We start from the raw sequence: 23368 nt of genomic DNA, 5'->3' as shown, positions 1-23368 counted from the left end.
TATTTAGTCCTATTTCAATTATTACCTTGCATATTTTTGGTATTATGATACACCTAAAACATTTGACAGAAATACAGACGAATCAAAAGTCAAATAACAATTTAGGGATTATCTTTTTTTTTTTTAAGAATATTTATTTATTTGACACAGAGAGAAAGAGAGAGAGAGCGCGCACAAGCAGGTGGAGTAGCAGGGGGAGGGAGAAGCAGGCTCCGCACCAAGCAAGGCGCCTGATGCGGGAGTGTATCCCAGGACCCTGGGATCATGACCTGAGCCAAAGACAGACCCTTAATCGACTGAGCCACCCAGGCACCCTGGATTGTCATATTCTTGACAAGAGTCTGTCAACATTGTTTGTATGCCACTTCCCAGAAACTGCCAATGTGGCTTTTAGAATCAGGATGCTTTATTTTAGTCTAAAATTAGGTTTTCATATTTTAATAGAATGTTAACTCTATGTTTAGAGATACAGATATTAAGACCTATTGGTATTCTTTAGATGAAATTTGGAATGTATGTTAGTTTACATCATGGTAATTAATTTCCAATGACATATCGATATTTTATAACAATACTCAAGATATCTGACAGGAGTTAAAGCAATTCTAAGCTTTAACTTGGGCATATTTTGCATAATTAAAAATAAGCCACCTTGCAATGTCTGGGGTAAAAATTTAAAAATTACCCCAGAATTACTACTGAATTCTCCTTAAAATTTCCATACATACACACATTCTTTGGGGAACACTCCTATATTCCACAATTCTATCTCCAAAAATTGTATGGGTAACTCATCTAAAATTATACAGCAAAGTTATTTTTCTTTTAAAACTTTAAAGTAATTCAAATGGTGCTTCCCATGTGAAGTTCATTCTTCTAAATCCTTCTTGAAGTCTAATCAGTGCTTCCATCAATCCAAGAATAACTTTATAATGCTTATATCTTTATATCAGTTCTTAAGTTCAAAACATTTTAACCAGCCAAAAGCTGATTAAAGCCCAGCGTGTGGCCCTACATAATATCAAAGGTTTTGACAAAACAAAACCTATCTGTGGAAAAAATTACAAAATTACAAATTATATAAGAATGTTTTAATGCCATCCCTTTTAAAATTCTATCTATCATCACAAGTAATTTTTGTAGTTATATTAATCAAATTATAGAGTCTAATATAATGGAGTCAACATAGACTTAGAAATACAAAGTTTCTCACTCAAGTTTCAGCTCTGAATCTTATAGCTTTGACTCTGAGCAAGTTTCTTAAACTGTCTGAGCTCAATTTTTAACATTAAAAAATAAGAATCTTAATTCCTAATGTGATAACTCAATAAAATGCTCAATATAAAAGATTAATATAGTACCCACTATATAAATGTCCGTTTCCTTTCCATTAAACATCCTTGAGAATCTAGCTACAGAATATATTATTTATTTCCCAAAAATGTTTATTTAAATTCCTCCTAAATCTCTAGGTGATGGGTTGGCTCACTCATTCAATCCAAAAATTATTTATTAACCATATATTACTTTCCATGCTCTAGGTACTAAGGACACACTGTGAGTACTCTCAGACTTCAAAGAAATAATTGTCAGTTACATTGACAATTAGTCAAATATAAAACAATTTGAAAAAGACTCTGAAAATGGAAATAGATTGCTATGGGGCATGTAGACTCAGGATAAGTTAAAAGTAACAAAGTGAACTGACACCTACACGGAGACTTGAAGACAGGACAATTAGACAAATGTGGGTCTGAATTATGTCCTATTATGTGTCCTAAGGCTAGTCACTTAACTTCTCTGAGCTTAAATTCATCAATAAAATTAATCCTCAGTTATTCACAAGAATCAAATGAAAGGTCGTACCTAAAGCATGAAACCTGGAACAAAGAGGGTACTCAAAAGTTAACTAATTTATTATATGTATTATTAACTTTATTACCATTATAGTTATTGTCACCACTTTGAAATGGTTCACAACTACCATTGACAGCATTCCTTTTCTATAGTTACAAAGATGCCACCTGAAAGTTTCAATTGGTTATTGAACATCAAAACTGACTTTAATTCTATTCTTTAAAAGATTTAAAAAAAAATTTTTTGGGTAACAGATGTGAAGACTATGTTAGTAGCTGTTATAAAAAGATGAATATAATATAGTACTAGAAAACAAGGCAATTTCAGATTATTAATATGAATTATTAATATCTGATAAACCTAATATTATTCAGATTTCAAAGACTTAAAATACATCTACTAACAATGGTAGGTTTGTTTTGTGGACTAACAAAATAAAACATCTATGGTTTTTATGTTCAAGACTAAATTCAATGGTTACAAAAGAGACTGAGTTAACAATCAGTTTTACTTTGCTAGGTTGAACATTCATTTCTTCCTTCATTTTTTCATTCATTAAATAGTAATTCATTAAGAGCTTTCTATGTTTGAAGGTCTGAGCTACCAGTCTGAGAGAGATAAAAATTTGAGGGCCATACCCTCAGGAAGTGATTTTTTTTTTAATTGTGTTGTTAGTCACCATATAGTACATCATTAGTTTTTGATGTGGTATTCCATGATTCATCGTTTGTGTATAACACCCAGGGTTCCAGGAAATCCATGCCCTCCTTAATACCTATCACCAGGCTCAATCATCCTCCTACCCACCCTCCCTTCTAAAATTCTCAGTTTGTTTCCCGGAGTTCATAGTCTCTCATGGTTTTTCTCCTACTCCGATTTCTCCCCCTTCATTTTTCCTTCCTCTTAGTGTCCACCATGCTATTCCTTATGTTCCACAAATAAGTGAAACCATATGATAAGTCAAACAGGAAGTGATGATTACACAAGTAAGGGAATAAATGGTAAGGATTCTAGGGGTGACAGCACTTACTAGAGAATAAATGATCACTACAGACACAGGTCAGGAAAGCCTGCAGATAGTGAGTCTGGGGAGTTCTCTAAGAGTTGGCAGAATTTTAACAGGTGGTGATATTAAGAAAGGGCAGGACTAAAGTAGCAGTCAAAAGTCACTGTTTCTCAAGTGTTTTGTTTGCAATACAAAAGAATCACTAAATACCAAGAAACATAAAGTAGCAGAAATAATCAAGATCAGTACTAAAAGGAGGCCAGAGCATGAGACAGAGGTTTGGGAGTGGCCAGGAGAAAGACGCTAGTTAAAGTCAAGACCAAGAAGAAATACACAAAATACATCTTAAAATGTAACAATAAGAATACAAACAACCCCATTAAAAAAATGGGCCAAAGATCTTAACAGACACTTCACCAAAGAAGATATACTGATGACAAATAAACCTATCAAAAGACATTCCACTTCATATGCCGTTAGAGAGATTCAAATTAAACAATTAAAACAATGATACCAATTACACAATGATCAGATAGGGCCAAATCCATCACACTGACAACACCAAATGCAAATGAGGATATGGAGCAAAAGGCACTCTCATTCACTGATGGTGGAAATGAAAATGGCACATCCACTTTCGAAGACAGTTTGGAAGTTTCTTACAAAACTAAATATATTCTTACAACACTGTACTCCTTGGTTTTTACCCAAAGGAACTAAAATCTTACACAAAAACCTGCACGTCCATGTTTATAGCAGTTGTATTCATAATTGCCTAAACTTGGAAGCAACCAAGATGTCCTTCAGTGGGTGAATGGATAAACTGTGGTACATCCAGACAAAAGAATATTAGTCAGCAAGAAAAAGAAATGAGCTATCAAGCGATAAAAATATATGCAGGAACCTTAAATACATGCCAGTAAGTAAAAGAAGCCAATCTGAAAAGGCTATATGCTACATGATTCCAATTACATGACATTCTGGAGAAGGCAAAACTTGGATACAGTAAAAATCAATCAATCAATCAATCAGTGGTTGCCAAGGATTATAGGGGAAGGAGAGATGAACAGGCAGAACACAGAGGACTTTTAGGGTACTGAAATTCTTCTATATGAAATTATAAATGGATACGTATGTTCAAACATTTGTCAAAACTCATAAAATGAACAATAAGAGCAAACCCTAATGTAATCTACAGACTGGTTGATGATGTGCTATTGTAGGTTCACCGATTGCAACAAATACACCCCTTTGGTGCAAAGGTTGATAGTGGGGGAGGTTGTGAGGAGGGGGCGTAAGGAGTATATGAGAACTCTCTATATTTTCTGCTCCATTTTGCTGTGAAGATAAAACTGCTCTCAAAAAACAAAAAAGTCCAGTTTTAAAAGTAAGGTACTTGGTACATAAATACATTTCAAAGATGTCTACTGCATACAACTATGTAATAGCCAAAACCAAACCAAAACAAACAAACAAACAAACAAACAAAACCCCAGAAAGTATCTAAAATCCATCAGGGAGGACAGATTAGTAAAATGTGTTATTTTCATATGAAAGAATGATATTTAACATTAAAAATATGAACATGATTTATATAAAACAATCTGATAGTTCTCTCAAAAACAGAGGGGTACTGTAAGTTTCTTTTGAGAAAGTACTCTCATGGAAATCTCTATAGCAAAATTTGCTATGAAGAACCAATAAACACGAAGATATGTTCTGCCCCACTACAAAAGAAAAACAATGAAAAACAAGATTCTATTTTTCCCTTTGCCCATGAAGTTAGAAATGATGAGTAATCCTACTTATCACTGGTAAGGCATAGAGAGTTGGCACATTCATACACCAACAATAGCAACATAAATGCATAAACTTTCCTGGAGTATAAACTAACCTGGACAGTTATTAGGCAATATGTATCAAAATTTAAAGAAAAGTAAATACATTTCAACAAAGTAATACATTCTAAGAAAGATATGTACAAAAGTTACAAAGGGTGGATGCAAAATATAGTATAAACAAAATGAAAGGGAATAGACAAGAAGGTAAGAAAAATCAAAATTTGGAAGTAAGGAAAAAAGGTTATTATTCAACCTTTCAATATCCTGATGAAACAATTCATAACAAGCCCACCAAAGGGTTGTGGGGTTCTCTAGGAAAGTGTATCTTTGTCTGACTTGCCATCTTCTATTAGTTAGGGCCTAGATTCTGCAAAAGCAGATAAGATACAGAAGATTCAAGAATTGCAAATGGTATCTGCCCGGTACAGATGCAAATGTTCTATGTCAGGGAGAAAAGATATCCCCAAAGATTACACCTTTATTGCCCTGTGAGACATTAACAAGCCTGTGTCTAATTTAGCAATCTAATTTCAGCATTCATTCTTTCACTTCAAGCTCCTGAATTTTCCACTGAAGCAGCTTTAGTATCCCGCTGGGTCCCTCACTAATGAGTTAAATAAATCACTAACATGTCCATACTTCCTCACTAAATGTACATTTTTCACTTTTAAGTAATTATACTTTGTCCTCAAAAACGCAATAGAAATACCATATGATCCAGCAATTCCACTCCTAGGTATAAATCCAAAAGAACTGAAACCAGAGACTCCAACAAATACTTACACACCATGCTCATTGCAGCATTATTCACAAGAGCCAAAAGGTGGAAACAACCCAAGCACCCATCAAGAGGTAAATGGATAAATGAAATGGGGTATACAGGCATACCTTGGAGAAACTGTGGGTTCAGTTCCATATCACTGCAATAAAGTGAATATTGCAATGAAGCAAATCAAATGAATTGTCTGATTTTCTAGTGCATATAAAAGTTATATTTACATTGTACTATATAATCTATTAATGTGTGATAGCACTATGTCTAAAAAATATACCTGCCTTAATTAAAAAATACTTTATTATTTAAAAAAATACTAACACTCACCTAATCTTTCAGTGAGTCGTAGTATTTTTTTACTGGTGGAGGGTCTGGCCTCAATGCTGATGGCTGCTGACTGACCAGGCCGGTGGCTGCTGAAGATCAAAGTGGTTGGCAATTTCTTACAAGAAGACAACAGTGAAGTTTGCCACACCCATTGATTCTTCCTTTCATGAACAATTTCTCTGTAGCATGTGATGCTGTTTGATAGCATTTTATCCACAGCAAAACTTCTTTCAAAACTGGAGTCTGTCCTCTCAAACCCTGCTGCTGCTTTATCAACCAAGTTTATGTCATGTTCTGAATCCTTTGTTGTCATTTCAACAATCTATACAACGTCTTCATGGAGTGAATTGCATCTCAAGAAAACACTTTCTTTGCTCATTGAAAAGAAACAATTCCTCGTCCATTCGCGTTTGATCATAAACTTGCAGCAGTTCAGTCACATCCTTAGGCTCTACAACTAATTCTAGTTCTCTCACTATTTCCACTGTATCTTCAGCAACCTCCTGTACTGCAGTCTTGAACCCCTCAAAATCATCCATGAGGTTTGGAATCAGCTTCCAAACTCCTGTTCATGTTGGTATTTTGACTACTTCCCACAAATTACAAATGTTCTTAATAGTATCTAAAATGCTGTATCCCTTTCAAAAGCTTTCAATTTACTTTGCCCAGATCCATCAGAGGAATAACTATCTATGACAACGATAGCCTTGCAGAATGCATTTCTTAAATAATAAGACTTGAATTTCAAAATTACTTCTTAATCTCTGGGCTGCAGAATGGATGCTGTATTAGCAGGTATGGAGACAACATTAATATTGTTGCCCATCTCCATCAAAATGGTGGGATGACCAAAAGTATTGTGAAGAAGCCATACTTTTAAAGGAATCTTTTTTTAGAGCACTAGGTCTCAGCAGTGGGCCTAAAATATTCAGTAAACCATGATGTAAACAGACAGCTGTGATACCGGCTTTGCTGTGCCACTGACAAAGCACGGAATAGATTTAGCATACTTCTTAAGGGCCTGGGGTTTTCAGAATGGGGGGTTTTCAGAATGGTAAATGAACGCTGGCTTCCATTTCAAGTTGTCAGCTGCACTAGTCCCCAACAAGAGAGTCAGTCTGTCTTTTAAAGCTTTGAAACCAGGCACTGGCTTCTCCTCTCGTGCTATGAAAGTTCTTGATGGCATCGTCTTTCAATACAAGGCTGTTTTGTGTACGGTGAAAATCCGTTGTTCAGTGTAGCCAACTTCATGAATGCCCTCAGGTGGATCTTCTGGAGAACTTGCTGCAGCTTCTCTATCGGCACATGCTGCTTCACTTTGCACATCGATGTTATGGAGACGGCTTCTTTCCTTAAGCTTCATGAACCAACCTTTGTTAGCTTGAAACTTTTCTTCTGCAGCTTCCTCACCTCTCTTAGCCTTCATAAAACTGAAAAGACTTAGAGCCTTGCTCTGGATTAGGCTCTGGCTTAAGGGAATGTTGTAGCTGATTTGACCTTCTATCCAGATCACTAAACAAGGCTGCTTTGCTTTCTTATCATTCATGTGTTCACTAGCATAGCATTTTTTAATTTTCTTCCAGAACTTTTCCTTTGCATCCACAGTGCGACTGTTTGGTGCAAGAGACCTAGCCTTTGGCCTATCTTGGCTTTTGACATGCCTTCTTCACTAAGCTTGATCATTTCTACCTTTGATTTAAAGTGAGGTATGTGATTCTTCCTTTCACTTGAACACTTAGATGCCATTGTCTTGTTATTAACTGGCCTAATTTCAGTATTGTGTGTCTCAGGGGAGGGAAACCCATAGACAGGGAAAGAAACAGAAAATGGCTGGTTGGTAGAATAGTCAGAACACACACAACATTTATCAATTAAGTTTGCCATCTTATATGACCTTGGTTCCTGATGCCCTAAAACAATCATAAGACTAACATCAAAGATCACAGATCATAATAACAAATATAATATTAATAATAGAGTTTGAAATATTGTGTGAATTACCAAATGTGACAAGGAGACAGCAAGTAAGCAAATGCTGTTGGAAAAATGACACAAATAAACTTGCTGATTGCAGGATGCCAAAAATCTCCAATCTGTAAAAAAAAAAAAAAAAAACAGTATCTACAAAGCACAATAAAACAAGGTATGCCTGTATATGCATACACCCTAAGGAATATTATTTGGCTATAAAAAAAGAATGAAATTCTGATACCTGTAATGATATAAATGAATCTTGAAAACATGAAAAAAGGGGGGGGGAGAAGATGATTAATGAAGAGTTTGTCCATAAGTATTAGAGTAGGAATCCAAAGCAAAAAAATGGATAAATAAATAACCCTGGGAAGGACATGCATTCAAAGGGCAGGCTAGAAGACTGAGGAAAAAAGGAAATCCTGAAAATGTGATTTCACCAAACCAAATAGTCCAAAGCTTTGAGAAGGTCAACAGCAGCAGGTGTCATACAGTGTCAAGCAGAGTCATACTGAATATCAGCAAATGAGAAAGCCGCTGAAAATTTTAGCAAAAGCATTTTTGGTAGAGTGGCATATTAAAAGCAAGATTATGGAGGATTAAGAAGTGAACAAAGGACAAAATTCCTATCTATAATATGGGGATAGTAATAACTTACCCACAAAGATAGGGTTTTTATAGAGATTAAATGAGATAGTATACAAAGTATATGAACAGGACTTGGCCATATTAAAGGCTAGACAAATATACTGCCTTATTAGGATATACCTTTTATGCTGCTGTTATCCTTCTATAATGTTGGTAACACAGTTTAATAAGTTGTTTGTTTGGGGTTTTTTTGCTTCAAAAAAATTCTGCATCTAGTGTAACTCATTTAGTTTGTTTTGTACTGTGTTGATCAACCAATTATTTTTTCATTTGTTTATCTCAAAGATTTTATTATTTATTTGAGAGAAAGAGAGAGAAAGAAAGCATGAGTAGGAAGGGCAGAGGGAGAATCAGGCTCCCTGCTCAACAGGGAGTCCAATGCAGGGCTTGATGCTAGGACCCCGAGATCATGACCTGAGCTGAAGGTAGATGCTTAACCAACGGAGGCACCCAGTGCCCCCAACCAACAATTATTCTTAACAGTAATCTACTTCAAAGTCACAAATCTTGACACAGTGCTAAAATCTGCTTCTGAGCATTTCCCGAATTATTCTTCGTGCTTTCAACTGCTCCACTGTAAGCTTAACACACCACATATCTTCAAGTCTCCACTGTAATCCTTTTCTTAATTTTTTAGTAGAACTCCAGAGTTGTATTATAATGAGCATCACCAAAAATCTGGAAATTGCTTATTTCATTGTATCAGTCTTGGCCATTATATCTTATTATTTCCTTATAAAAGTACTTCAAAGATGTTTTTCTATTAGCTGTGTAGTCACATATCATTATGATTCAATCCAAGTTGTAGCAAGTTTATATATCCTTTAAGAGTGTTTTAAAATTTTACAGTTTAAATTAATAGTTTGAGTTTAACATTCATTAAAAGATAAAAGCTCATTAGTTGCTTTGGTTAATGTTTTATGAGCATTTCTAAATAATTGCTAGTTATTGGCATTTCAAATGTTCTATATTAAGATAACTATCTTTGAAACCTATTTATTTTCATTTTCAATTAGTCAATCACAGTAATTATAGCTTTATCGTTTATTTTGCAATGAACAAATTCCCATCAGAAACAGACTTCTTTTATCAGTGGGAAATTACTTAATTGTTTTTAAAGAACTTGGTGACAAATACTACTCATTGTTCATTCCAAAGAGCACACTATTAGTCATTATCTGGAAAATGGATGTTCTCCAAAATTTTCAGTCCCAATTAAGACTAAATTCAACTATTTCTTCAATGCAATAAAACATTTCACAATAAGACATTAAAACTGGTTAAGTTGTATTATTGATATTTTAATATTTAAAAAATGTTTATATTTTCTATTGTTGTTAGGATAGCTATTCTGGTTAGTTATAATTTTTACCTGCCTCTCACACAGGGAATCTCTAACTCATCTGTAGTCTTTACATTATAATAAAAATATTAGCATTCAAGGCAATGAAGGAGATCAGCTCTCATAGCCTCTGGCAGCTTTATAATTAAATTTCTGTCAAAGAGCTGTTATAAGCCTGGTTTGAAAAGATTTAAATTTAGTCATTAGTGAGGTTAGGTATTTCATGTAAGAATTACGAGTTAGCAAAATGCCACTAAAATTTTCTAGGTTATATTTTAGTAATTATTCCCAATATGTCATTTTATTTAAAAATAGTTAAATATTGTTTAGTAACACCTTATGAATATTTAAAAATTCTAGACCTATTCCAATATTCCATATGTATTAGGAGTGCCTGCTAGGTGGTACTGTGGTGCCTCCCTGAACTATGAACTCCATAAGAGTGGCAGTATGTTGGGCTGAATAAAAAGTATGCAACATGATTCTATTTAATACATATTACTGTCACATTTTGACAGGTTAGGATATTTGTCTAGTATTATTAATACCATTAATTTAATTTCTCTATATCAGTTGATAACAATGACTAATTACTGGAAGAAGAATATAAAACTTGAGCATTTCTCCTCCTTCCTTATTGCCTAATATGATGTTTAATCACCAATACTTCTAAATAATACAGCTAGAAGAAAAAAGGGAAGAGAAAAGTATCCACAACAAATCATGTTATTTTTCATTTTAAGGCAGATACTAAAAAAGTAACTTTGACAAAAAAAGAGAATGAAATACATTTTTAACAACTAAAAATATATTCTCTTTCAAATTATGTCCTTATTACAATTAACAAGTGAGAGTATTTAGTAATCACTGAATTCAAAACCATTGATTATTTTCCCATATGAAAAAGTTATATACATAATCAGATATCTCTCTAGTAGCATATAGGATGAAGTTATATGCAATTAGATAATCTTCCAATAGAATGTGGGAGGAAAAAAATGCATCAACAAAGTGTTCATCAGCACATGTATGAGTTTCCCATTGCTGCTATAACAAAATTATCAAAAGTTAGTGATTTAAAACATCATAAATTATTACTTATAGTTCTGGAATTCGAAACATCACAATTAGTTTCATGGGACTAAAGTCACAGTATCTGTAAGGCTGACTCCTTCTTGAGAAGCTGAAGAGAGACTCCATTTTTTTGCATTTTCAGTGTCTAGAGGCCGCCTACGTTCCTTGACTGATACATCACTTCCTTGCATCACTCCACGTTCACACTGTCTTGATCACATCTACCACTATTGACTCTGATCTTCCTGCCTCCTGCTTAGAAGGACCCTGTGATGATAGTGGGCCCACTTGGATAACCAGAATAATCTCCCCAACTCAAGATCCTTACTTTAATTATAAACACACAGTCTCTTTTATCATGTAAAATACCTTATTCACAGGTTCTGAGATTAGGATATGGACGGTTTGAGGGAACATTATTTAGACTACCACAGGGGACAGACCTGAATATTGATCATATGAGAAAAAATAAATATAAAAACCTTTTGAAACTTTGTGTATCTAAGATGCAAAATAGAGAAAAATGGGGAAAATATGTCTAATATTATTCTACAGTGAAATAATGCTGGAAAGTTAATAATAAAAGCAACAAGATAAAAAGAATAGTAAGCTAAGACAAGTTTTAAGGAAAGAAATGTAAGTTTATATAAAGGGAAATACATAAAATTGTTTCTAAAACAACAAAGATAAATAATTGCCAAGAACCATAATTTAGCTCTTTTAACAGTTCCAAAATGTGACTTCTTTTTTTTTTTTTCCTGACAGGCACACTGGGTTGCTCAAAAAGAGTTGAAGTCTACTGAGACACATAATAAGTCATGCAGCAGAAAGGGTTTGAAAGTCTGATGGGACCATGAATTGTAGTGTAATCATAATACAGTATAATCATGAAGCATCCTCAACCAAAGAAAGAACATGGATTATACAAACAGGCTCCTATTTCCATGAAATAGTTCTTATGTGTTCCTGATGAAGTCTATGCATTGATTATTATAATAAAACATACTACCTAATTTTTCCTCACAAGTGTAACAGTTCACATTTTTATTTATTAAAATCCCAGTGATTTAAGCCAAAGATAAAAACCAAATGGAAAAATCAAAATATATTACAATCATAACCACAGAGCAGATGCTCCTGACCTCTAAAAAACCATTCTTCTCAGTGTTCTGAATACTCATTTCAGTTGCCACAGGCAGTAGCATACAAACTGATAAAATTAGAACTTGAAATAGGATGATTATACTTATTAGATAATTTTGGTGATGTTACTATTAATGTCAATAAATACCACGTATAGTATTTATAATGATACCTTACAAAAATATAAGTTAGTGGAATGTAAATAAACACAGATATGAGAAAAAGGAATTATAATGCTGATAAAATGAGATAATAAAACAAGCTGAAGGGGCCTATAACCATGGAAGTATAGAAGATCTTAAGGAATACTAATATGGCTATAATTTCTCCTTCACTACACAATTATTGCTTCTGAATAAGTGTGAGATTACTTTTAATTTAGTCACCAATAGTTAACATCTGAATTAAGAAAAAGAAAAATTAGCACAAAGAAATGGTTTCCAAATGGAATTGGTTCAAATTTCCTAACAACAATGTGAATGCCTATAAACCTGATTGCTTCTTTGATAATCAGTGTTATCTGTTGGAAAAATGGAATGGTCGCCCTCCCCTTTCAGAAGCTGCCCTACATCTGTCCACTACCTGACTTGCAGCTACTGAAGTCACAGTCACCCCCAAGTTCTGTGTTCTGCATTATGCCTTCTGGAATAAGTAACTTCCAGTTGAGATAGAAAGGTCTGAATAGGAGAGAAAAGTTTGGGGCAGTATCAAAGCTTCCCAGATTTTATGAGTTCCTTTATTTCAGCAGAACTTTGTAAGGGAAATTTCTAGTGGGCTATTAATAAACAAAATCCCAACTGTATAATGGTGCTACTAACAAACTTATAAATGGTTCGTTTTCTTTAGCATTTTCTTTGGATTGAAATTCTATTGTGAAATACGAAATGAATTTGAGAATGCATAACAAACCAAGAATCACCATCACTGAAAGCTACTGCTTCTTTATTTTTGTAATTTACACAACAGATTCAAGCACAAGCCAGTCTAATATTGCAACTTACACACTGGTCACGATATTGTTTCCCTGAACATATATCCTTTATTTACACAAATCTAATACTCTCTGTTTTCCCAACCTCTTGTTTTAGGGGACTTTTTTGTTGGGTTTGTTTTTAAGAAATATACTCTCGGGCTATTAGCAAAATAAATAAGAAAGAGAGAGAGAGAGAAAAATAAAGCTATCAGATTTAAGTAACAAGTGATAGAGATGAAAGACCTGGATTGAAAAGAAGGCACAAAGTGAGTCAGAGCAGCCAGAAAAGTCTCTAATTAGAAGAAATGGAAATCACGGTTAAAAAGCAGGGACAAAGACTCTGATGAGAATAGGCTGAATCTGGTCCCAGCAGTAAGTACCCTGGGCTAGCTACTATATTGAATCCCTGAAGGAGGACAATATGAGAATATGTTATAAATATGCAATATTTTATTATAATCCTCAAATAATCTGTAGGAAAGTTCCTCTCCCTTTTCTAGCATCCCTTTCCCCCGGTGTTTTCAGCCGGATATCATCAAGTAACTACAGACGGGGCCTGGAGAAGTTGAAGTATCTAACATTTGGAAGGCATTCAATGATGACTGAAGTAGAGATACATTAATGATATCTACTGAGCTGGACACATGTGTGGCTTTTATGCAAATGAGAAAAAATATCCTTGTATTAACTGTCCCAAAATGCAAGACAGAGCAGGAGCGTTTCCATCAGGCCAGAACATTCTTTCAGGGATGATTTAGTATTAGTGTAGTGATGCCAAGAAATACAAGAGGGCACAGAGAAGAGTATCCAGACAAAATGGATTCCTTTAAAGTTTCACCTTGAAAAAAGGACATCTCTTATTCTTACAAAGTGAAGTGCTTAGCTAGACTAACCACATTTTTGGTAAACAAGTGCTACACTTGTCTCCTGAGTGCTATACGGCACTCACTGTATCTTACTCTGTAGCTGTCTTTGATCTGTACTCTGTTTCTGTCATTTAGGTAAACTAAAAAGTCACCGGAAATCAATGAATTTGATTCCAGAATCTACTTTTGAATAATTCTCTAAGAATATTTACACACTAAGAAAATAACCAATTATTCAGGGGCTAAATACATGCTTCTACAAAAAATAAATAACATTCTTATTGCAATTAGATACAAAAATGGGTGTCACAAATCAGATGCAATAAATAGTTGCTTTGATAACACATTATGCTGCCATGAGGAATAAAGGAATAAGTATTTTAAATCATTCTTTCTCTAGCCTGGGAGAGTCCCTGAAAAATTGTACTGTGCCCAATCCATTACTGGCCTTTCGATCCACAGTGTATATTATTAATAAAATATAAGGATCTCAAAAAAATACAAAAAAACTTGGGCCTTCTTTCTCCCACTTGAAGTATCATTTCAGCACATCGTTTTTCAAAAAGGCAGAAAACCTAATATTCTAAAACATCAAAGAGCAAGTAGACTTTATTGAATGCCTTTTAAGAAGCAGGAGTAATTATATCACACATTATTCAGAAAGTCTGCTAATGTAATCTACTAATTAGTAACCTACTAACAAAACTACTACTTTATAGAAGCCTTTGTCCCTGTAGTCCAACTCATCATGGGTAGCAGCCACTCCTTGCCCAATCCTTTCAAGACAGGAGCCTTCCTGTCACCTCTTTCTTGCTCCTCTTTTGCCCTTCCTTGATCTTTCCTCTTATTATATAATTTTTTCACGGAGCTCTGTTGCCTTATCTTATAAAAATTAATTTTCCTCTTTGCTTTTTATAATTCTCTGATCCAAGCACCACAATATTAGCACTACAGAGGAAACAAAGATTCTCCTCAGGAAACTAGGAGAAAAATAAACGATTATAAAACTTAAAATAAATTTAAAAAAAGAAAGAAAAATAAACTGTGAACACTTAAGTATTTTTTAATGTTCATACATACATGCATACTAGGAAATAAACATTGCTCCAGAATATTCATAAATGCTTTTCCCAGGTGGTATCCAATTAGTAGCTCAGAGTGAGTAAATTAATTCTTTCAACTCTGTAAGTTTTAATTAGCATTAAGGCTACATTTGAATTGCAAAATTATATAGGCACTGAAATCTCTGATGTAACACACCTTGGAATTTGGATATTTCATACTAGAAAAAAGCATGCATTTTTCCATAGAGTTACTCCTTATTTTCAGTTTTACTATATCTTTCACTATCTTCTAGTTAAAATTTTGATAATTAAAAATATTAAATTGCCTGTAATCTTACCATTGTTGTCTCTTGAATAGATCCAAAACTGTTGATAAAAATGTTGACTACTACATCAACAGGAATGCCTACAAATAAAAATTAAGAACATACTCAGTAACTGTTAGAATTTGGTTAGATTATCATATTTCTATGGTTTATGTACTTGATTTTATATTTTTTCCAATCCACTTGAGATACAAAACTTTAAAACTATGGTCTTAGTATTCCATGTTCACAATTGCTATTAACTTATTTTTCTAAGTAAAGCATCATAATAAAAATTTAAAAATGAGTTAAGTTGTATTAACTCATGTTATTATTCAGAAATATTTATTTCTTAAATTGTTAAGACTGAGTAAATATGTTAACTTTTAAAGAAGTTTTTAATTGAGCTAACGCACTTACCTTAAGAAAACGTAAAACATTCTTTAAAAAAAACATTTTTTAATGTTTTAGTTTTTTGTATTTTTATAATCATTTCAAGTCTTACTTTCATTAGTAAAGCAGTGTTCAATACCTATTACCTATAATGACTGTATTTTGATTTTTAATTCATAAATATACAAAGTTAATCAGACATATAACAGAATCATTATAAAGATTTTTGCCTGACCTGTTGGAAAATAATTTGAAAGTTCATGGAGTGAGAATTAAGGTATAATGTTGCAAATTTCTTGCTTGCTTGCTTTTTTGTTTTCTTTTTTTTCTTTTTTCTTTTTATTCATTGTGGGCTGCTGGTTGGGTTAACAAAGGGAAAATGTGAATTTAGCCTTTTAGCCACATAACCACTGACTGATGGAAAACAGGTGGTGAATCAATATATGGTAGACATGTGACAACCCAGACCAAGGCTGTTGTTGAAAGTAACTGAATAGGTTCTGGTAATGAACAAAAAACCCTGTTTTTACAACATAGTTGTATAACTTCAGTTGACTAGAAACAGCTGCAGACATTTTTTTTTTCTGCAAAGGAAGAAGAAAAAAATATCAAGCCTTATAATGTTAATCTGATCTACATTAATACCTGTCGTTAGCCAGCAATAAGGATTAGAGTTTTCCAGAGGATATTTTTTTTCAGATAGCTTTTCCCAGCTCGTCAAGAGGACAAAAAAAGAAAATAAGAAAAGAAAGAAAGAAAGTTTGCACAACTATACAATCTTCTCGTGACTTTTATTGCAAGTATGGTTTTAGTTCTTGAAAGGTGTGATAAATAGTAATATTCTGTTGGAGTAGAAACAATCTGTTGTAGAAAACACAGTTGCTTTTATTCACAAAGTTAGCATGTTTTTAAAAACCATATGGCCATTTTTTTTTTCAGCAAAAGAGTAGAGGGATATTTTTATCAATGTGAAATGCTAGCAAAAATTTTAAAAGAATCTAAAAACATATCAGAACTATTGTCTATCCCTAACAAGTGTGGGCTATTCTACAAATTATAACTTTGGTGTCTGTGAATGAAAGGAAGTTCTGTGTCCAGAGCTTGAAATTTAAATCACTAAGACTTGGAATACTAAGTGCTTAGCAAACCCATGATGGAGGTTAGTCTAATCCACAATATACTTATTTTGTTCTTTTAACTGGGAACCATTTGAAACAACAGAACTAGTATTCTGCTTGTCTTTGAATATTTTTGTCATTAAATTGCTCGAAACCTAAGCAACATCACAGGACAGTAACATGCCAATTTGAAACCTTATTGTTTTGAATATCACAACTGAATGATTAAACACATAAAATTAACTTTTAAACTGCACAGATTGAAGGTTTTGAAGGGGGTAAGAAACAAACCTTTAAAATTTGGTCTTATCCTGGGATCATAACTGACCAATAGCCTATTCAAGATATTGCTAGTAGAGTTGGCAGGTACTCGGGCAAGGTCCTCGGCTGACTGCTGGCTATAGGAGAAGAAAACAAAACAAAACTCTGGTAAGCATTTAGACATAGCTGGCAATAGAAATGTGTAATTCTCCATGGAGAAGAGATGCTTTTTGAGACAGATTCACAACTACAGCATGGCTTTTCCAAATAGAAGTAAATAAAAATAGTAGGCATTGTCAAATGCCCAAAAGATAGTTGTCATGAGAAATAAAAGGTGAAGAAAGTATTTTAGCACTTAATTTTCTAAATTCATGCAACACTCCCCCAAGTACTCAATGTTGTTTTCTTTTAAATAAAATTAAGTAGATATATTACTAGTTCAGAAGCAATCTGCAATCAAAATCTAGAGATGCACAAAGGGAGTACAGACAATGAGATAAAAGGGAAAAAGAAAAGAGCAAAAAATAGTTTTGTTTTGTTTTTTTAATTATTTATTTAACAGACAGAGATCACAAGCAGGCAGAGAGGCAGGCAGAGAGAGAGAGAGGAAAGGAAGCAGGCTCCCTGCCAAGCAGAGAGCCCGATGCGGGGCTCGATCCCAGGACCCTGGGATCATGACCTGAGCTGAAGGCAGAGGCTTCAACCCACTGAGCTACCCAGGCGCCCCCCAAAAATAGTTTAATAATGTACATTAACCTTCTGCCTAAACAAAAGAGTATGTACATACCCTAAGAGGATATGGCCAGAGAGACAGTCTAACAATTCAGAAAACTATCACGCTGACATTTATAAAATGGTATTCCCCGAGAAATAACCGATGAATGTCCTCAATGAGTTCAATATGTTGCGGAGAATGGTGGGGGATGCAGGGAAGTGGTAAAAGAAGTTTCTCTATTACCAGATCAATTAAACAAGGAAAATACAGAGCTACAAGTTACAGCTACCTCTTTTCTATATATGTTTGCTTGTTAGCTATCAAAATGAGAAAAACCTGGCACATTTTTTCTCTTTTAATTAACTTTGAACAATGAATTTTGACCAAATTGGTATCATTTGAAAGCACTATAAAACACAAACAGGGGCACCTGGGTGGCTCAGTGGGTTAAAGCCTCTGCCTTTGGCTCAGGTCATGATCCCAGGGTCCTGGAATCGAGTCCCACATCGGGCTCTCTGCTCAGCAGGGAGCGTGCCTCGTCCTCTCTCTCTGCCTGCCTCTCTGCCGACTTGTGATCTCTGTCTGCCAAATAAATAAATAAAATCTTAAAAAAAACCCACACAAACAAAAAATCCACTTTCTTGGAATCCAATGAAAAATGTTTTGTTGTTTACTGTTTGTTGGTTTAACATAAAGTAAAACAATACATATCTTTACACATAAAGTCTTATATTATCATTGTCTCAATACAAAAAAGGAAAAAAGTCCATGACAATCACAAGGAAGTTTAAAATTATACTTGGAGTATCTACCCCTATCTAGTGTATTCTGTACTGATATGGTGAAAGTTTCGATTTCAAAAAAATGATATTAATTTATACAAAGCAAACTTAGAAGTAAGGGGCATGGTTTTGTTTTGAAATCCAACCTCTCATGTATCAGGCAATTCTGTTCTGAGTTAATTACATACAGTCTGCTGATAAGATATAACCCCTAGAGGTGGGATGCGACTGATATTAAGAGGTTTATAAAATCCAAAAAACACTACAAACTGATACAGACAATCTCTTCAAGTAGATATCAGAGTCCAAAATATTAAAGAAAACATGCTGATCAGTTAGTTAAACCTCCTAAAGGTTCAGGAGATGATGTAGATTTTTTAAATTGCTTCTCGTGGCCTTATCAGTGCCAATACTATAGCTGCAGGAATTTGGGGGTTAGTAATGAGATTTCCCATTTCATTGCAGGTGAAATTGTAACCTCCCTAGAGCCAAGTATCATCCTTTATCAAAAGATTGAAAACTCTGAAGAGAATGAAGGTATGTAGGAAAATTGGATATTAGGATGCAAATTAGTGTTCAAACCCATTTACAAGGTTTCCATTCAGGGGAGGAAAACAGAATTGACTGATTACAAAATATACTTGTATTGGATCAATTAAGGACTTCATTATTGTGTCTCTTGACGTAAAATCCTTTACAAGTACATCCATTTTAACCAATGAAATGATCAGACAATATTAAAAAAATTAACACTGATTTTAATAATGAGAACTTTCCAGCCTGATTTTTTTCTTCCAACTGTGGAAGATGTCTCTTTGGCATACGGATTATTTGAGCTAAAGTCCTTGAAAAAGAGCAAATGCAGGGGAGGCTTTCTCTGAACTCCTATCTGCCTACAGACAGATTCCCCCAAAAGAATTTACCGTCATAAATCCCCTCCCTTGGAGTTTCATCAACTAAATAAGATTGACTCTTATCACAGGACAGGACACAGAAACAAACTTTGTCATATTCGATCATAACTCCCAACTGTTCTTCTAAAGGTTCATTCATCTTTCCTAAAAATCTTATATTTTCCCCTAAGAGGAACATATCCTCCTCCCCTTTCTCTATGAAGACATAATATAAGCTCTCAAATCTCACCACTCTGTGGGTATTCACTATTTTTTTTAGCTCTGATGCCCCCATGAATGTGATATTAAAAATTAATAATTTGTATACCTTTTCTCCTGTTAATATGCCTGTTGTCATTTAGTTCATAGACCTAGCTATTGAGGATAGAAGGAAAAAAATCTTTCCTCCTGTACCACTATAAGTTGTATCAATCAAACTTACTTTCTGGTCCTTGGAACTCACTGCCAAATTTTGTCCTTCCTCCCTTCACTGGTTCAGCGTAAATCTCCCTTCCTGGAATATTGTAACTTCCACTTCTCACTGTACTACTCTAACCCCAACCTGTCCTTTAAGACTGCTCTCCTAAAATCTTGTTTCAATCATCCCATCTTACTCTAACAAACAAAAACATAAACAGACTGTTTGGCAATTATATTATAGCTTTTTTTTTCATATCTGTGTATTTATTAACAACTAGACTGAATCCAGACAGTATGATTCTTGAGGGAATCATGGCTTCTATATTTTTGTAATTCCATACACTTTCTGTATAGTATGAAATACACACTCTTTCAAGCACTTTCCATCTGCCTGCTCTTTTTTTTTTTTTAAGATTTATCTACTTGAGAGAGAAAGAGAGTGAGCAGGGGTGGGGAGTCGCACAGGAAGAGGGAGAGAGCATCTCAAGCAGGCTCCATCCTCATCACTAAGCCCAAGAGCAGGGCTCTATCTCACCACCCTGAAATCTTGACCTGAGTCAAAAATCCAAAGTCAAATGCTCAGCCCACTGAGCCACCCAGGCATCTCCTATCTGCCAGACCTCTAAGCTGACTGCAACCTCAGGAAGCCTGTGTGCACTAAAGCAAGGGCATTTCCACACATCACATGCAGGTAAAGAGCATTTCCTCCTGAGGTGTCTTCTCAGAATAGGGGTTACTTTTGTTCTTTTGTTTTCTTCAGAAGTTTTCCAGCAATGGCCATTGCTGAACCAATCACTGTCAAGGAGAAAAAAACGACCATGATTGGCTCAGAGCAATAGTCCAGAATGAAACACTGAGGAATCAACTATCATGTCTATTACATTCTTTGATTTGATAATCACAAACATTCCCCTGAGAAACAGGAGAGATAATTAACCACCCAGAGAGCTGTTCTTCAATGAAGGAGAAAAACCCTGACCGGTAAAAGAGTACACACTAGGTTGAGTTAATGGAGCAACAGAGGATGTACCCACAGGAACTAAGACAGCAAGGCTAAGAAAGTATCCTAAGATGGGAGAGTTATGAAATCTGGTATTTCTGATTCCTACTTGTCATTTCACAATAAACCTGCCAAATGGGAGTGAAGTAGTATTCATCTTATCACCATCCACCCATATATTGCTTTGGGATATATTATATAAATGCGTGTATAGACGTGTATGTGTGTGTGTGTGTGTGTGTGTGTGTGATAAATTCTTAGTTTCTATTAGCCTTACTTATCATTACTCCTGGAAAATCTGAATCTGTTCTTTCTATAATTTATCAGAGTCACTCTTCCATCCAGACATCCCCAAATGTTTTTCTTTCTTTCCACAGCTAAAAACAAACAAAAACAAAAAACAAAACAACGGAAATTCTTGTTTATTAACAACAATAAAAAAATCAGTGTCAGCTAAGAAAAATCTCTTCAAATTAATAAAAAAGGAATATATCAAATACATTATAGCTCCTTTTTTTTATTCTTATTTGTATAAATATATATTTTCATGTCTGTTGTAGTTAATTTTATATGAATATTCAGTTGATAGTTCACCTTTCCTTATACTAGAAATTCAAAGATATTTTAAAATTTAAGTGAATCCCATGTAGTTCATATTCACATGCATGAATTCAGGGGTTTTTCCTACCTGAAAACAATAGAAATCTTTTGTTTAGCTCACTCAATACTAAAACAACATTAAAGTCATCTCTACATGTTAAGATACATTTTAAGAGTCTAGAAGCTACAGCACTTTCTGCCAAAGAGCTGAAATAATCTGCAATTTTTCTCTGCACTTTAGTATATAAACCCTGTAATATGGGAAAGTGACTATACTATTTACACAAAACAAGCAAGAATAAGAAGAGTTAAATGCATTTAAATAGGTCACACACTACATGTTTCATTGTTAGTCATTATATTCTGCAACTCAGTCCAATATTTTATCCATTTTGACTATGCCATTTTGTTTTATTTCAAGAAATCTATCAATAATTGTTATTATGACAAAACAGGATTTATTCCACAGAAATATGATATTAATTTAAGAAAATAACTTACTTTACTCAAGCAAAGTGATCAAATGACTAGAGAAAATAATGTTTTATATCAAAAGCCTTTTTACAACCAGTCTTCTTTTGTTCACTTGCCTAAACTTGAACCAATGTCATTACTAATATGTGAAGTTATGCAAGGAATGTATCAGGCTGTATAGTTGGATGATGTAATGTTTTCCAGAACTAAAGGACAAATCCAGAAATTTCTTTCCAAAGGGGAAACTCAGCTTTCCATCAACTGTAGAACACTCTTATTTTTACATGACCCTTTAGTGACCATACTGCATAATTCAATATCAAAACTGGTGTATATGAGCATATTAACTGAATATCTTCCCTCCAGTTAAAAGTCTGAGTCCAAAGGGATGCTTATGTTTTTACAGAGTTATAACTGTAACAACAACGGTCAAAGTTCTTTTTGGACCTGAAAGCAGTCTGGCATATGCTGGAGGAGGAATCTGGGTGTGGGAGCTATAAAGCTTCCAGCTGGACATGAACTGAGGCAAGCACAAAGCAGTTAGGAAAGAGCAAGGTATGTAAAATGTGTAGGTTGTGTTATTTCTCCCCTTTACACTGGAGCAGTGATTCTTTACCTCTTTTTAGGTTATGGACAACACTAAAAATCTGGCAAAATCTATGTTCTTCCCTGAAAAATTCACACAAAATTTACAATGCTGAGGGATCCTGGGCCTGAACACTTAAGGTTGTAGAAACTTTCTTTTGTGGAAACAAATGCTGGTATCCTCATCTAAAATGAGAGGAAAAGAAAAACATTTAAAAAAAAAAAGAAATAAAGAAAAGATCAGATCTCATAGCAACTGAAAGTAAACTCAAAAGAAAGAAAGAAAGAAAAGATAATCAGTGTGTCAAAGTGACACACAATCCAATGAAAAGATTTCCCAAATGCTCAAATCTAAATGATTTGAGCAATTAAATAAAGTCATATTGGGTTATATTCCAAAGTATAAAGTAAAAATCCATGAGTCCATATGGATACAAATAAATGATTAAATAAATAAGTGAAGGAGGATAGTCAATCTTCCCAAGCAGGATTCCAAATAACTGGAATTTCAAGTATATCCTCTATTCTCAACTGATGGGACATAACTCCTGAGCATGTGCTGTGCATAGTGACTTTCTTTCAAAGAATATAAAATGGGAAGGGGAAAAAAAGTGACTTTACAGCAAAGCAACCTGACACATACTACCTTAGCCAGATGATCAAGGTTAACCTCAACAGTGTTGAGTCATGTTGATTTTACGTACCATTAATAAAATGTGATGAGAACGGCATTGTATCCTGTGACCTTCCTCCTAAAACTACATACCTCCAGTCTAATCCTGAGAAAAACATAGACCAATCCCAGTAGAGTGACATTACAAAATACCAGAGTAGTACTCCTCAAAACCATCATGGTCATGTAAAAAAAGGAAGGTCTGAGAAACTTTCACAGCCAACAGGAGCCTAAGGAAACATGAATACTAGATGTAATGTAC

The 23368-nt window shown here is 34.3% G+C and overlaps 1 protein-coding gene across 1 annotated transcript in view; it reads right to left on the bottom strand.

The window, feature by feature from the left end:
• The window catches only part of GLRB (glycine receptor beta), a 100582-nt gene that overhangs the window by 37854 nt on the left and 39360 nt on the right, over positions 1-23368 (bottom strand). The window contains exons 3-4 of the mRNA XM_044224684.1: positions 16995-17101; positions 15226-15293 (exon numbers count right to left, since the gene is read on the bottom strand). Coding sequence (XP_044080619.1) covers positions 15226-15293; positions 16995-17101 — 175 coding nt within the window. The remainder of the gene's footprint in view (positions 1-15225; positions 15294-16994; positions 17102-23368) is intronic.

The sequence above is a fragment of the Neovison vison genome, chromosome 11, assembly GCF_020171115.1.
Source record: "Neovison vison isolate M4711 chromosome 11, ASM_NN_V1, whole genome shotgun sequence".
NCBI classification, from domain to species: Eukaryota; Metazoa; Chordata; class Mammalia; order Carnivora; family Mustelidae; genus Neogale; species Neogale vison.
The sequence above is the reverse complement of the archived record's forward strand: the minus strand, read 5'-3'. Positions and strand labels throughout refer to the sequence as shown.